General features: G+C 42.0%; 3 protein-coding genes across 7 annotated transcripts in view; 1 reads left to right on the forward strand and 2 right to left on the reverse strand.

Moving 5' to 3' along the window:
- The window catches only part of LOC106602437 (oocyte zinc finger protein XlCOF29-like), a 395,249-nt gene that overhangs the window by 264,096 nt on the left and 116,424 nt on the right, over positions 1-14,729 (forward strand). The gene's annotated exons all lie outside the window — the stretch shown is intronic.
- On the reverse strand, positions 1,225-6,745 carry LOC106602470 (zinc finger protein 62-like). Of its 2 annotated transcripts, XR_001328215.2 has the most exons (4): positions 6,085-6,745; positions 2,836-2,966; positions 1,583-2,631; positions 1,225-1,300 (listed from the first exon to the last, which is right to left on the reverse strand). XR_001328215.2 is itself a non-coding variant. In XM_014195139.2 (3 exons), the coding sequence occupies exons 1-3, from the start codon at positions 6,365-6,367 to the stop codon at positions 1,681-1,683; spliced, it is 1,365 nt and encodes a 454-aa protein (XP_014050614.2). In that variant the 5' UTR covers positions 6,368-6,632; the 3' UTR covers positions 1,266-1,680. The 2 variants fall into 2 exon arrangements, 1 of the variants encoding a protein (XP_014050614.2); XM_014195139.2 differs by having other exon boundaries at positions 1,266-2,631; positions 6,085-6,632.
- LOC123742523 (gastrula zinc finger protein xLCGF3.1-like) lies at positions 8,694-13,206 on the reverse strand. Of its 4 annotated transcripts, XM_045717571.1 has the most exons (5): positions 12,419-13,206; positions 11,967-12,097; positions 11,604-11,777; positions 11,390-11,521; positions 8,694-9,766 (listed from the first exon to the last, which is right to left on the reverse strand). In XM_045717571.1, the coding sequence occupies exons 1-5, from the start codon at positions 12,690-12,692 to the stop codon at positions 9,587-9,589; spliced, it is 891 nt and encodes a 296-aa protein (XP_045573527.1). In that variant the 5' UTR covers positions 12,693-13,206; the 3' UTR covers positions 8,694-9,586. The 4 variants fall into 4 exon arrangements, with proteins under 4 accessions (XP_045573527.1, XP_045573526.1, XP_045573525.1 ...); XM_045717570.1 differs by lacking the exon at positions 8,694-9,766 and having other exon boundaries at positions 10,201-11,777; positions 12,419-12,658; positions 12,994-13,181; XM_045717569.1 differs by lacking the exon at positions 8,694-9,766 and having other exon boundaries at positions 10,201-11,777; positions 12,419-13,176.

A 14,729-nucleotide genomic window follows, 5' to 3' on the forward strand; every position in this document is an offset into this window, starting at 1 on the left:
CTTACCACACGTGGAGCAAGCGTACGGCTTTGGCCTCCCACATTGTGACCCAAACACACCAGAGGAGGTAGAAGGAGGAGCCACCACCCTCAGGTGGTTAGTCTGACCCCCTTGACCTCGAGCCATTGTTTGGGTGTTGGTGGGATTATGTGCTGTGTGGTGGTGGAGTCTCTGTCCCTTGTGGTTTGGTCCTGATTCCGACTCCGGAAGCACAACGGCTCCTGATTCAGGGTTCTGATCCGGGGCCATGGCTTATGACCAGCCACCTCAGAGGTCCACTCTCTCCCGCCAACAAGACTGGATATCAGCAGGTCCTCATGGCCTGCAGACTGTAAACACAAATTGTACAGAAGATCATATACACTAAGTGTACTAATTGGCAGACTGACCAGGTGAATCCAGGTGAAAGCTATGATCCCTTATTAATGTCACTTGTTAAATCCACTTTAAATCAGTGTAGATAAAGGGGAGGAGACTGGTTGAAGAAGGATTTTTAAGCCTTGAGACATGGATTGTGCATGTGTGCCATTCAGAGGGTGAATGGGCAACACAAAAGATAAGTTCCTTTGAACTGGGTATGGTAGTAGGTGAAAGACGCACCGGTTTGTGTCAAGAACTGCAACACTACTGGGTTTGTCACGTTTAACAGTTTCCTGTGTGTATCAAGAATGGTCCACCACCCAAAGACCATCCAGCCAACTTGACACAACTGTGGGAAGCATTGGAGTCAACATGGGCCTGCAGGGAAAGTCTGAAAAGTCAAATTTTCTGTTTATTAAACAAACACGTTTTAAATACACCATATGAAAACCACACATACATGTCTCGACAACAAATCTGCATGAACTTGATGAACTGCATAAATGTTCTCATTAAAAGTGTTCATTGATGGCCTCCCGAGTGGCGCAGTCGTCCAAGGCACTGCATCGCAGTGCTAGCTGTGCCACAAGCGATCCTGGTTTGAGTCCAGGCTCTGTCGCAGCCGGCCGCGACTGGGAGACCCATGGGGCGGCGCACAATTAGCTCAGCGTCGTCCGGGTTAGGGGAGGGTTTGGCCGGCAGGGATGTTCTTGTCCCATCGCGCTCTAGCGAGTCCTGTGGCGGGCTGGGCACAATGCATGCTGACACAGTCGCCAGGTGTACGATGTTTCCTCCGACACATTGGTGTGGCTGGCTTCCGGGTTAAGCAGCATTGTGTCAAGAAGCAGTGCGGCTCGGCTGGATTGTGTTTCGGAGGACGCACAGCTCTCGACCTTCGCCTCTCCCATGTCCGTGCGGAAGTTGCAGCAATGGGACAAGACTGTAATTGGATTCCACGAAATTGGGGAGAAAAAGTGTTAATTTTTTTTTTATAAAAGTGATTATTGAAGAAGAAATAGTAGTTGAATGGAAGTAATGAAATAGGCATTTGTGAACATAGCGTCTATACTGCGTAGGCTAAATTATTTTAAGACTTTTTAGGCGCATATATCCCAAAATGTCTTGGCCTTGCACTTCAACGCTCTTTGATGTTGTGGAAATTGATCTATCTTTAGGGCAGGGTTTGATCTAAATGTCAGAAGCCATTGAATGGAATGCTTACTTTCTATGTTATCGAGTGGAATCGTTTTTCTGCTGGTGTATCCTGAGGAAGCTCCTCTCTGAGAACCTCTTCCGAGAGTGCTTACAGGCAAACGGCCTCTATTCCGTGTGGACCTTCAAGTGCCTCTTCAGATGGTGCTGGTGGGAGAACCTCTTCTCACACTGGGGGCAGCTGTAGGGTTTCTCCCCTGTGTGGACCCTCTGGTGCCTCTTCAGGCTGCCAGCCTCAGCGAAGCGCATGTGACATTGGGCACAGCTGTAGGGTTTCTCCCCTGTGTGGACCCTCTGGTGGATCTCCACCTTCTGGGGGCAGCTGAAGCCTTTGTTGCAGAACATGCAGAGGAACCGTTTCTCTTTATTATTGCCTGATGTGGCTCCCCCTCCCTGAGCCTGGGCTCTAGCCATGTCGTTTGAGTTCAATACCTGATTGAAAAGGACGTGGGCGTGTGAATCAGAAGGCCCCATCGACGTGGACACTGGGTCGCGATCCCTGAGAATGTGTAAAGGGGAGTGGGTCGCAACATTTGGATTTGTTTCTAAGCTTTCCCTGTAATCTAAGAAATCTCTGCCCTGTGAGTGTCCGTCTCCTAGGAGACGATCTGCCTCCCATATGGGAGAAGCGTCGCCCTCCACTTTCACAATTACCTCATCTACAACCAGACACTCCCCTTTTTTATCTAGGCACCCTTCAGAGTATATACTACTACTGTACCGGTTCCATTCCCCTTTAGACAGATCAGTCTGTGTCTCTAAACCCAAGGGCATGTTGCCAGGGTCCATCTCTGTACTGTAAGAACATGATGGTTCATCAACGCCAGTGACTAGTGCGTCACCATCTACACAGGAATGAACCGTCCTCTGGATCTGGTGAAATACCGGTAAATACTCTGAGCCGGCTCTGGGCTGCGCTGGGGCGGTGGTGGAGTCCTCCGATGCTATAGGGGGCGCTCCAGCCGTTCCAGTCTGGATGTTTATGCTATGCTGTAGGTCCTCCTTTCTTTCAGACCTCTCCTGCTTTACTCTAGGACCTGCAGCCTCTGTATCTGCAGACTGACACAATAAGATAGGATGTTATTACCAGTACATGATTAGAATTTAATAACAATGTCATAGGGAAGTCTTACAAGCCATATGGCAGATACATTAGGATGTAAATGTAAGCAAGTGAATAGCTGAGGCGAGCCATTCTGAAATAAATGGCCCACATTTGATTTACAAAGTAACTCATATTTTATGCAACACTATTACACTAACCTCCATCACGGTAACGTGCTGGGTTGAGGTTCCACTCCCCTCATCAACAGTGATTGGTTGGTCATCTCTCAATGTATTGTGTCCCGCTGGCTTCACAAAGCTCCTGTGGCCTCCAGTGAGATGTCCTTCACCTGAGAGAGTGATTGGGGAAAAAGAGATGGTTAGGTACCGTCAATGCTCAACACTATATTGTACACTATTGACGGTTTTGACACTGTCTAGAATTGGGAAGGATGTAAGGTAACACTTCTCATAACTTATTGATATACTATTTATTGATTGTAGAGGTCGACCGATTATGATTTTTCAACGGCGATACCGATTATTGGAGGACCAAAAAAAGCAATTACAGATTAATCGGCCGATTTATATACATCTATATATATTTGTAATAATGACATTTACAACAATACTGAATGAACAATGAACACTTTTTTAACTTAATATAATACATAAAATCTATTTAGTTTCAAATAAATAATGAAACATGTTCAATTTGGTTTAAATAATGCAAAAACACAGTGTTGGAGAAGTAAAAGTGCAATATATGCCATGTCAAAAAGCTAACGTTTAAGTTCCTTGCTCAGAACATGAGAACATATGAAAGCTGGTGGTTCAATATTCCCAGTTCTTCTTATATTCCCAGTTAACAAGTTTTAGGTTGTAGTTATAGGAATTATGACGCGTCCACTATTTCTCTCTGTACTATTTGTATTTCATATACCGTACATTTGACTATTGGATGTTCTTATAGGCACTATAGTATTGCCAGCCTAATCTCGGGAGTTGATAGGCTTGAAGTCATAAACAGCGCTGTGCTTCAAGCAATGCTAAGAGCTGCTGGCAAACGCAGAAAAGTTGTGTTTGAATGAATGCTTACGAGCCTGCTGCTGCCTACCACCGCTCAGTCAGACTGCTCTATCAAATATCAAATCATAGACTTAATTATAATAAACACAGAAATACGAGCCTTTGGTCATTAATATGGTCAAATCCGGAAACTATCATTTCGAAAACAAAATGTTTATTCTTTCAGTGAAATACGGAACCGTTCCGTATTTTATCGAACGGGTGGCAACCTTAAGTCTAAATATTGCTGTTACATTGCACAACCTTCAATGTTATGTCATAATTATGTAAAATTCTGGCAAATTAATTACGGTCTTTATTAGGAAGAAACACAGTTCGCAACGAGCCAGGCGGCCCAAACTGTTGCATATACCCTGACTGCTTGCACTGAATGCAAGAGAAGTGACACAATTTCCCTAGTTAATATTGCTTGCTAAAATGCATTTATTTTTACTAAATATGCAGGTTTAAAAAAATATACTTCTCTGTATTGATTTTAAGAAAGGCATTGATGTTTATGGTTAGGTACATTTGTGCAACGATTGTGCTTTTTTCGAATGCGCTTTTGTTAAATCATCAGCTGTTTGGCGATGTTTAAGTAGGCTGTAATTCGATGATAAATTAACAGGCACCGCATTGATTATATGCAACGCAGGACAAGCTAGTTAACCTAGTAATATCATCAACCATGTGTAGTTAACTAGTGATTATGTGAAGATTGATTGTTTTTTAGAAGTTTAATGCTAGCTAGCAACTTACCTTGGCTCCTTGCAGCCACAAGGTCCTTTTGACGCTGCACTCGCGTAACAGGTGGTCAGCCTGCCACACAGTTTCCTCGTGGATTGCAATGTAATCGGCCATAATCGGCATCAAAAAAGGCTGATTACCGATTGTTATGAAAACTTGAAATCGGCCCTAATTAAATCGGCCATGCCGATTATGTTCCATGTATCACATTGTTTTAATTGAGTAAATCATAGGAAATGCAGTAAATCAATTATCTAGATAGAATATGGTGTCTTTGCCCAAGATGGCTAAGTAATCAGGGGAATTATTAGTTACAGATTGTAACACCAGATAATGTGATTTAACCCAAACATTTTGGTAGCCATTGTACTGGGAGTTACAGGTCTGGCTAAACAACATGTCTGCAGAGATGTTCCAACTAAGCTGGTATTGGCAATACTATCTTCGTTCTCGATTTGTGGAAATAGTGTCATAAAATGTCAGTGTCCAGTGGCAGGGGGTCCGTTTGAATTTAGAAAATGTGTCAAATAAAGACTCCATGAAGTACTCCATGAACTAATCCAAGAATGTGTACCCCAACAACTTGTGTATTTCAAATCTTCTCTCCTTGATCGAGACAGGTGTGGATCCACCCCAAAGTGCTGCATGTCATGATGACAGACACCTGTCTCATCAATGAGAGCAAATTGAAATAGACAAGATGGCGGCGCACACATTGTTAGATTACAAAATGGAGCAAAACATTAATTTATTTTTAATAATGGAGCATTTTCTACATTCAAACGGAGCCTCTGTCACTGGACACAAACATTTTAGGAGACTCCTGTTTCCACCAGTTGAGAATGAAGATAGTATTGCCAATACCAGGTTAGCTGGAAAATCTCTAGCTATGCTTTGTATAGGCAAACCTGTAACTCCCAGTATAATGCCTGCATACCATTATTTTTGTTGTTGCTTAAATCACATCTGGTGTTACAATCTGCATCTTAACACATGTGCAGAGGGAAACCGCGGTGACAGGCACTGAGCTACTCAGTGGTGTAAAGTACTTAAGTCGTTTTTTTGAGTATCTTTACTTTACTATTTTTATTTTTGACAACTTGTACTTTTACTTCACTACATTCCTAAAGAAAAGTATGTACTTTTTACTCCATACATTTTCCATGACACCCAAAAGTACTCGTCACATTTTCAATGCTTAGCAGGACAGGAAAATGATCCAATTCAAGCACTTATCAAGAGAACGTCTCTGGTCATCTTACTGCCTCTGATCTGGAGGACTCAGTAAACACACATGCTTCGTTTGTAAATTATGTTGGAGTGTGCCACAGGGCTATCCCTACATTAAAATAAGAAAACGTGCAGTCTGGTTTGCTTAATATAAGAAAATTGAAATTATTTATACTTTTACTTTTCATACTTTAGTATATTTTGGCAATTAGATTTACTTTTGATACTTAAGTATATTTAAAACCAAATACTTTAAGACTTACTCAAGTAGTATTTTACTGGGTGACTTTTACTTGAGTCATTTTCTAATAAGGTATCTTTACTTTTGCTCAAGTATGACAACTGGGTACTTTTTCCACCAGTGGAGCTACCTTACATATGAACGCCTAAGATCGCGCAGCATCGGCCTTCTGCGAAACGTACCTCTTGCCATTCCTCTGTATCGGTCGAGGATCTTGACACTACTGGGACGACTGGCGAGGACGCGCTCTCGCATTGTCCTCTCTGCGCGCTCCCGTGACACTTTCAGTTCCTGTAGCTGTAGTTTCCTCCGCAATGTCCTGTTTTCTTTCTGGCTTTGAGTTATTTCCAAACGAAACACTGCATAGTCGTCGTCTACGAGTTTACAGATATCTGCCACAGCTGCATTCGCTAGCACCTCCATGATGGAGGCTATTTGAGTGTGAAAAACCATACAGTTAGCCATTGTTAGCAGCTCGCTCGTGTTACCTAGTTAACATCTATGAACCAAGTCCTGTCTCTCCAACACGAATTAAAGACTGCATGGGGGTACGTATGTGATGCTCTGCCAGTAAATACGCGTCTAAATAACAACAATAAAAACGCTAACGTGGAAAATGATCTTCGGCACTGTTCACTTCACTTCCGTTTACACTGACGAGAAAGGATGTTACATAGAATTAGGAATTAGAATACCGGTACTAGAAAGGACATAAACCTTCTTATGGGATCGTTACCACAGCCACAAAGTCATAAGCCCCGCCCATTTCTACAATGTCTTTTATTAAAATGTGATTTTAAACTTAACCACACTGCTAACCTTATGTTTAACCTTTAATTAAAACCCAATTTTTGTTTTCATTCATTTTTACGATATAGCCAATTTTGACTTTGCCTGCGATGGGATAAAGGTCAGCCATTTCTGCCAGGGAGTTGGTCAACCATGCTTTGCCAGTGCTGTGATAAAATATTGGTTCAAATAATACATTTTAAGAATGTATCTGCACTGCATGTTTGTTAGCTAACTAGCCAGTCTGTTTTAGAGGAATAATTTTATGAATTTTTCAAATTAACTGCCAACTGGCTGAAATCAGTTGATGATAGAACTTAGACAAGTTGTAAATGCAACAAGTACTGATATACTATCGTATAATAGCACTCACCACTTTCCAAGAAAAGCCAACTTGAGACATTTATGGTCAGTTTACATATATTTTAGAGGCTATTTATACAGAACATTTGAATAAAACTCATATAAACTGTACTTATAATTAGGACAATATTTTAGGTTGACAAGAATTCTATTATACAATTTTTGATATCACATATGCCTTACTTTTATTTTCCTGTATAAGTAAAATCAGGATTATGCCCCTACTGCCAATCATTCCAATTAGAGTGGTTTGGATTTCTCCCTGACCAACATGGCTGCCATTATTGCGCCTTTATAGAACTTTTAGGGTTGATGACAAAGCCCCTCTCGTAATTTATTGGGAACTCTATACAATGTTATTGATTGGCATCATTGCTCAAACGGTGTCAATAAATGAAAATGTTATAAAATGCGCGCTGTCTTTTAAATACGGTACTGCTTATTACAGACATCAAATCCCCTATTCATGATCAATATCTTTCAAGCGCAGAGCAGACTTGTTCAGAAAGAACAGTGTGTTAACAAGAATAGAGTAGAAAGTAATGTCTTTATTCCATCTACATCACCTCAGTAAGGTAAATATTAAACTGTCCTTGTTCTAGCCTAGGTTTACTGTCTCTCTAAAAACAGGTATATACTCAAGTCTGTTTCAAATGACAAGTTAACAAAGGGTTAATGAGGGGTATGTGGTTAATTGCACTCCTAAACAGAAGTATACTCTGACCCAGTTTGTATAGACAAGTCAGTCTGGAACAACAAGTACATGTGCACTTTAGTTCATAATATTTCACCTCAGTCATCACATGGCTTATAGGCTATTTACTGCAAACAGCTTGAGGTCAAGGACTGTAGACTAAAAGGTGCTGTATGGTCTAACCGACATCTGCATTGACCGCGCAGCATTTACAGTGATGTGGCCTCTGCAGAAGTCAGGGCATTCATACTTCTTGCACTTCGTCAAGCAGCACAGAGCTGTTGTCAAGGAAGTGAGTGTGTGTTTATACTAGACCTCCCGCCCTCACCTACCGTCAACCAATCATGTCAATGCGGAGCTATACGGAACCCTCCACACTGTTACACAATTTGAGAGGCGCACGTCGATGTGGTACGGAGCTCAAGTTGACTTCTGCATGCCTCCGGAGGCTCCGCAATTGCGTCACACCATCCATACGTCACATCCGACCACATTTTCAGATCAAGCATAAATTGGCTCTTATCACAGTGACATGATGACATACACTCCCCTATGTATTTATTTGGACAGTGAAGCTAAAACTTAATTTGTCTCCATAGCCTACTCCAGCATTTTGGATTTGAGATCAAATGTTTCATATGAGGCAACAGACAGATTAAGTTGTGCCCAATAGAAATGAATGGTAAATCATGTATTGTGTCATTTTTGAGGGACTTATTTCAAGTAAGAATAGTATATGTTTATGAACACTGCTACATTAATGTGGATGCTACCACGATTACAGATAGTCCTGAATGATGATGATGAGTCAGAAATTTACAAAGGCACAAAGATCATACCCCCAAGACATGCAACCTCTTAGCATTACCAATAACAAGGGAGGTTAGCAGTTATTTATTTTATTGGGGGGGGGGGGGGGTATTTATGCCTCGAACTTTCTCACTCATCATGGTAGCATCCACATTAATGTAGCAGTGTTGTTCTTTTTTTATTGCCTACATTATGTTATTTCAAGTCATCCCTTTGGAGCGCAATATCACGTTGTTAAAAATATATACTTAAATTGGGCATGCCCATAAATTGGGCAATTGAAGGCATCTCAGGCTTATGTTAACTTTGGTTGTGTTTAATTAAAATAATAGACCTTTAAAATGTTGTAGCCAACATTGTATAGAACATTATCGGCAAGTGACTTGATTCCTACTGTGACAAAGCAATTTAAAATTGTTAAACAGGAGTGACAAGTGTGTTGATAATGGTAATTATTTAAAAAAAAAGGTTATGCATGCCAACATATTAGGCGATAATTAAGAGAAGGCAAAGTGATCTTGTCAGGTGAAAATGATATCAAACGCTTACCATGGCAACATTTGATGTACAGTCACATTCACCGTGGTTGTCTGAAGCGTGCTTTGGAGTTCACAGTTGGCGATGCCTCATTGTGATTGGTTATTCCCCATCATTTGCAACAGTTTCAATGAGCATCATCACTATCTTTCCTTTGCGGTAACTCAAACTGTCGTAATTATCAGCTGAGAACATTTTATGAGTCGATTTTACTCCTGGCACAAGAGTATGTCTGGGCAGTGTCTTAACATCATCTTAAAACCTACTCTGAGCAGGGAGATTTTGTAGACTTAAAAACAGGTTTTTATAGGATTCTTAGGACCTTTTCTGAGATGCTTTGTGGATAAGGCCCAGCACAAAGAGTCTGAGTAAAAGTGATGATTTAGATCATAATGAATAAGACCTGATCCTCAAAGACAAAACTGATCCCAGATCAGCACTAAGAGGCTTTGTGGATATGGGACCTGACCTAATACCATTCAGACAGTAGTTTACAGTGGACTCACCTCAGTGAGACTGTGTGTGGTCCTGTGCTGCTCAGCTGGTTCCTCTGTGGGTGCAGGAGGAGGTGTAGTCTGGTTGTCCTCCATGACCATGTTCCCCTCAGGGTTCCCCAGACCCTCCTCACACCCCTCCTCCTTCAACAGCAGCACCTCTGGAGCCTCCGCCTCCTGGAAGAGAGAGATGAAAAAGAAAACACAGATATACACTCCCTCCAGTACGTAAGTACGTACATACATACACACACACACACACACACACACACACACACACACACACACACACACACACACAAAATAATAAATACACTTTCAACATGGAGTGTTTACCAATCGCAACTACATTTGAGTCCTGTACTGTAGTTATAGAATGACTTCATTGTTGTTAAACCCATCATGGTGGACATAAATAAGATGTGGGAAAATACAAGTTAGCTATGATAAGTCAAAAGTCATCATTAGAGAAACCTGACTAAACTATTTAGAAGTCTACAGTAGTTATAAGGGTGTGGGTATATTTAGTAAGTATATGGTTATAAAGCGCTGTCAGGTGTATTCAGATCAGATGTGACTTATACTGAAGAGTCTCAATGAAAGTCTTAGAATGAAAAGTCCCATTTTGTGTTTATTAAACAAAACTGTTAAATACACCTTATGAAAAGCACACATATACAAAAATTAGGCATGAACTTGATAAACTGAATTCATTTTCTCATTAAAAGTGTCTTGGGGAAAATGTAAGTAGTTGAATGGAAGTAATGAAATAGGCATTTGTGAACATCATATAGCCAACACAGTACAAACACAATATGTAACAGATTTGTAGGCTTAAATATGCCAATGTCTATATGCAACACTCTACCCAGGAATATTAAACACCGAAATCTGTTACTCTTGTCATTCCAAATGCATCTGTGGAGCTTTTCTGCAGAAAATCCAGGGTTTGATCTAAACGTCAGAAGCTATCGAGTGAAATTGTTACTTTCTATGTTATCAGAGTGGAGTGTTTTTTCTGCTGGTGTATCCTGAGGTAGCTCCTCTCTGAGAACCTCTTCCCACAGTGCGTACAAGTGAATGGCCTCTCTCCTGTGTGGACCTTCAGGTGCATCTTCAGGTGACCAGCCTGGGTGAAGCACATGTGGCACTGGGTACAGCTGTAGGGTTTCTCCCCAGTGTGCACCCTCTGGTGCCTCTTCAGGTTGCCAGCCTGGGTGAAGCGCATGTGACACTGGCCACAGCTGTAGGGTTTCTCCCCTGTGTGGACCCTCTGGTGGATCTCCACCTTCTGGGGGCAGCTGAAGCCTTTGTTACAGAACATGCAGGGGAACCGTTTATCTTTACTATTGCCTGATGTAGCTTCCCCTCTCTGAGCCTGGGCTCTAGTCCTGTCGTTTGAGTTCAATACCTGATCGAAAAGGACGCTGCCATGTGAATCGGAAGGCCCCATCGACGTGGACACTGGGTCGCGATCCTTGAGCGTGTGTAAAGGGTAGTGGGCAGCGACATTTGGATTGGTCTCCAAGCTTTCCCTGTAATCTAAGAAATCTCTGCCCTGTGTGTGTCCATCTCCTAGGTGACTATCTGCATTCCATGTGGGAGGAATGTCGCCCTCCACTTTCACAGTCACTTCATCTACGGCCATACCCTCCCTTGCCTCATATAGGCACCCTTCAGAGTGTACACTTCTACTGCACTGGTTCCAGTCCTGTCTAGACAGATCAGTCTGTGCCTCTAAACCCAAGGGCATGTTGCTAGGGTCTATCTCTGAAATATAAGAACAAGAAGGATCATTACCAGTCTCTGACGCGTCACCTGAGTCCGTCCTCGGGCTCGGGTTTCCATAAAGTACGTACTCTGAGGCGGGAGCAGGAGGACAGCCCAGTCTCCCCAGCCCCATTCTCCTTTGGTCTGACATTTGGTCAGATCCTGTGTGTAAAAGCCTTTGTGTTACAGTTAAAGTATCTGTGTCTGTCTCTGACTTGAGGACGGCGTTCAGCGTTCCACTGACCTCCGTGATGCTGCGTCGGGTCTTGGGCTGCGCAGGGGCGGTGGTGGGTTTGTCAGTGGCTACAAGAGGCGCTCCAACTGCTCCAGTTTGGAGGTCTCTGCTGTACAGTGTGTCTTCCTCTCCTTCAGACGTCTCCTGCTTGACCCCAGGACCTGCAGCCTCTGCATCTGCAGACTGACACAAGAAGAGAGATGGTTATTACCGGTACATGAGTTGAATTGTATAACAATGTCGTACATAAGTCTCACAAGTCCCCCTATGATGAGAATGTACATGTAAGCAAGTGCATAGCTGAGGGGGAGCCTTTCTGAAATAAAGGGGCCACAAAGTAACTAATGCTTTATGCAACACTATTACACTAACCTCTATCACAATAATATGCTGGGTTGAGGTTCCACTCCCCTCATCAACAGTGATTGGTTGGTCATCTCTCAATGTATTGTGTCCCGCTGGCTTCACAAAGCTCCTGTGGCCTCCAGTGAGATGTCCTTCACCTGAGAGAGTGATTGGAGGAAAAGAGGCAATTAGTTTAGCTACTATTAGTTTAACTACTGTCAACACTATTGTACACTATTGACAGTTTTTGGTATGTTGTACACTATTGACACTGTCTAGAATTGGCAAGGATGTAAGCTAACACTTTGCATAACTTCTTCATATACTATTTATTAATTGATGTATTATGTTTGATGCATCACATAGTTTTAATTGAGAAAATAATAGGAAATAAAGTAAATCAAGAACATATTTTGCCTTTGCGCAAGATAGCTAAGTAATCATTGCAATTATTGCGTACTATTCAAAAATTGACCTACCTCTTGCTATTCCTCTGTATCGGTCGAGGATCTTGATACTTGGGCGACTGGCGAGGACGCGCTCTCGCATTGTCCTTTCTGCGCGCTCCCGTGCCACCTTCATTTCCAATAGTTTCCTCCGCAATGCCCTGTTTTCTTTCTGGCTTTGAGTTATTTCCAAACGAAACACTGCATAGTCGTCGTGTACGAGTTTACAGATCTCTGCCACGGCTGCATTCGCTAGCACCTCCATGATGGAGGCTATTTGAGTGTGAAAAACCATACAGTTAGCCATTGTTAGCAGCTAGCTAGCGTTACCTAGATAACATCTATCAACCAAGTCCTGTCTCCAATGCGAATTAAGTATGTGATGCTATGCAGTTAAATTAATATGTTTTGTTGGGTGTTAATACACGCCTAAATAACAATAGAAACGCTAACGTGGAAATTGTTATTGGACACTTCATTTCCGTAAAGATTATTTACAACTAAGTCGTTTTTCTCAGTTGCCTGAATTCCACGTGCGTCCACTTATATCAGTACATTTATAACAGCCTAAATATTACGAAACTTATATTCGATTGAATAAGCCTCACGTAATTCGACACTCCTAAACCTTATCTCACGAGGACCGATTTTGGGCGGTGTAAATCCTCTCGCTTCGCCTCTTCCTCTCTGCTTCCGTTTACTTCATCTTCTTGTGAGTTTCCGGCAGACTTGACGCAGTGTTGCTGACTTTTACAGGACGGAGAGCGAATTGCACAATATGTCACAGAAAATAAGGGGGGAAAATACATCTCACCACTATCTAACCCTACACATATGCAACAATATACCAATACTTTAGCCCTACAAGATTCTACTGCAGGCCAACAGCTGATGCCACTACCACATCTATTTTCTGGGATTTATGCTCCATCAGTGCAGGTAATTAATAACCATAGCAATAAAAGCAGGAAATCCTACCTTACTAAAACTCATCCTCTCTGGATCTCTCTCTTCAGACCTGCTCACTGGGGGGCTCCCAGTGAAATCACTCACCCTTGGGCAGTGGCTACTTGGTGGGGCAAACAAAGCAAAACAAAAATGTGGGATGCATGCCAGCAAAGCCACTACACAACACATTCCTTTCACTATAACGGTGACAAACGGTGCCCACAAATTGTCAGGGACTACATAAAGCTGTCCCAACAGCAGTCCCAACACCTTACCATTGCTACACCTGGCTTTCAGCTGAGCCTTGTCTGGCAGCGAAACAGTTCATTCAGCCTCATTTACTGCCTTTTAAAAATACATAGCTGACTTGCTTAAACAAATGTGGTTTCTACTGACAATTGAGATGTACAAATTATGGCATAAGGGGACGACAAGCGGGTAAGAGGCAATCCATAATTTCGATTAAGACATTAATGAGCGAGCGACGACGGATGTAGTCAATATAACAATTTGTTCAGCACTTTTGAAATGTACAGCGACAGAATTCAGAACATGGGCCGTTCTTACAGTGTACTCCCTGTACAACAAGTCAGAACCGTAGGATAAATAAAGGGGGCATATAAACAGACAATGAAGCTCTTACAATTGTCAATGATTACATTTCTCTAAAACAGGTTATAGGCTACATGTGCACCACCAAGTTAGAACAGTAGGCGAAATGAAGAGGTGAAAATAAACCAAATTATTAGGGTGAGGCACATCGAATGCCATATGCGGTCTTTACGTGACAAAAAAGATACACGTCATGTAACACTATTTGGCGCGTTAAATAAGCTTTTCATTTGACACGTCAAATAACACAATTCTATTATAGAATGTTGTGTGTGCTGAATTTGCACGTGCAAGCTAAGCGCCACCACTACACAGGCCACGAACGATGTGTGTACAATACCGCGTTGGTGAAAATAGACCAAATTATTAGGGTGAGGCACAAGGGCTACTAACAGCTTACTACACAACATACACTTAGTATTAGTTTCTTAGCTACAATATACATATCTCCCTTGCATATTACATCATTTATGCAGCAGCATACAAGACATTTTTGGACTCATCTTGTGAAGGTGGTGCGGCAGGCCTTTGTGGGCAAATGTTTCCAACTTGTTGTGTAATCTTTATGTCCAATGGCCGATGAGCACCGATACGTTTTATCTATAATTTCTCTGCATTATTTCTCTTCATATGACAAGGATTAAGAAGGATTTGCCTGTAGATTATCGACTTGATTCTTGATGATGACTGCTAGCTAAGATTTTGAAAGTAAGATGTTGACATGATCAGTTTAATCAAAGCTACTGTACTTATAACATGATTTGATGTAATTTTATCTGTGGCC

The sequence above is a fragment of the Salmo salar genome, chromosome ssa04 (genome assembly GCF_905237065.1).
Source record: "Salmo salar chromosome ssa04, Ssal_v3.1, whole genome shotgun sequence".
In the NCBI taxonomy this organism is placed as follows: domain Eukaryota; kingdom Metazoa; phylum Chordata; class Actinopteri; order Salmoniformes; family Salmonidae; genus Salmo; species Salmo salar.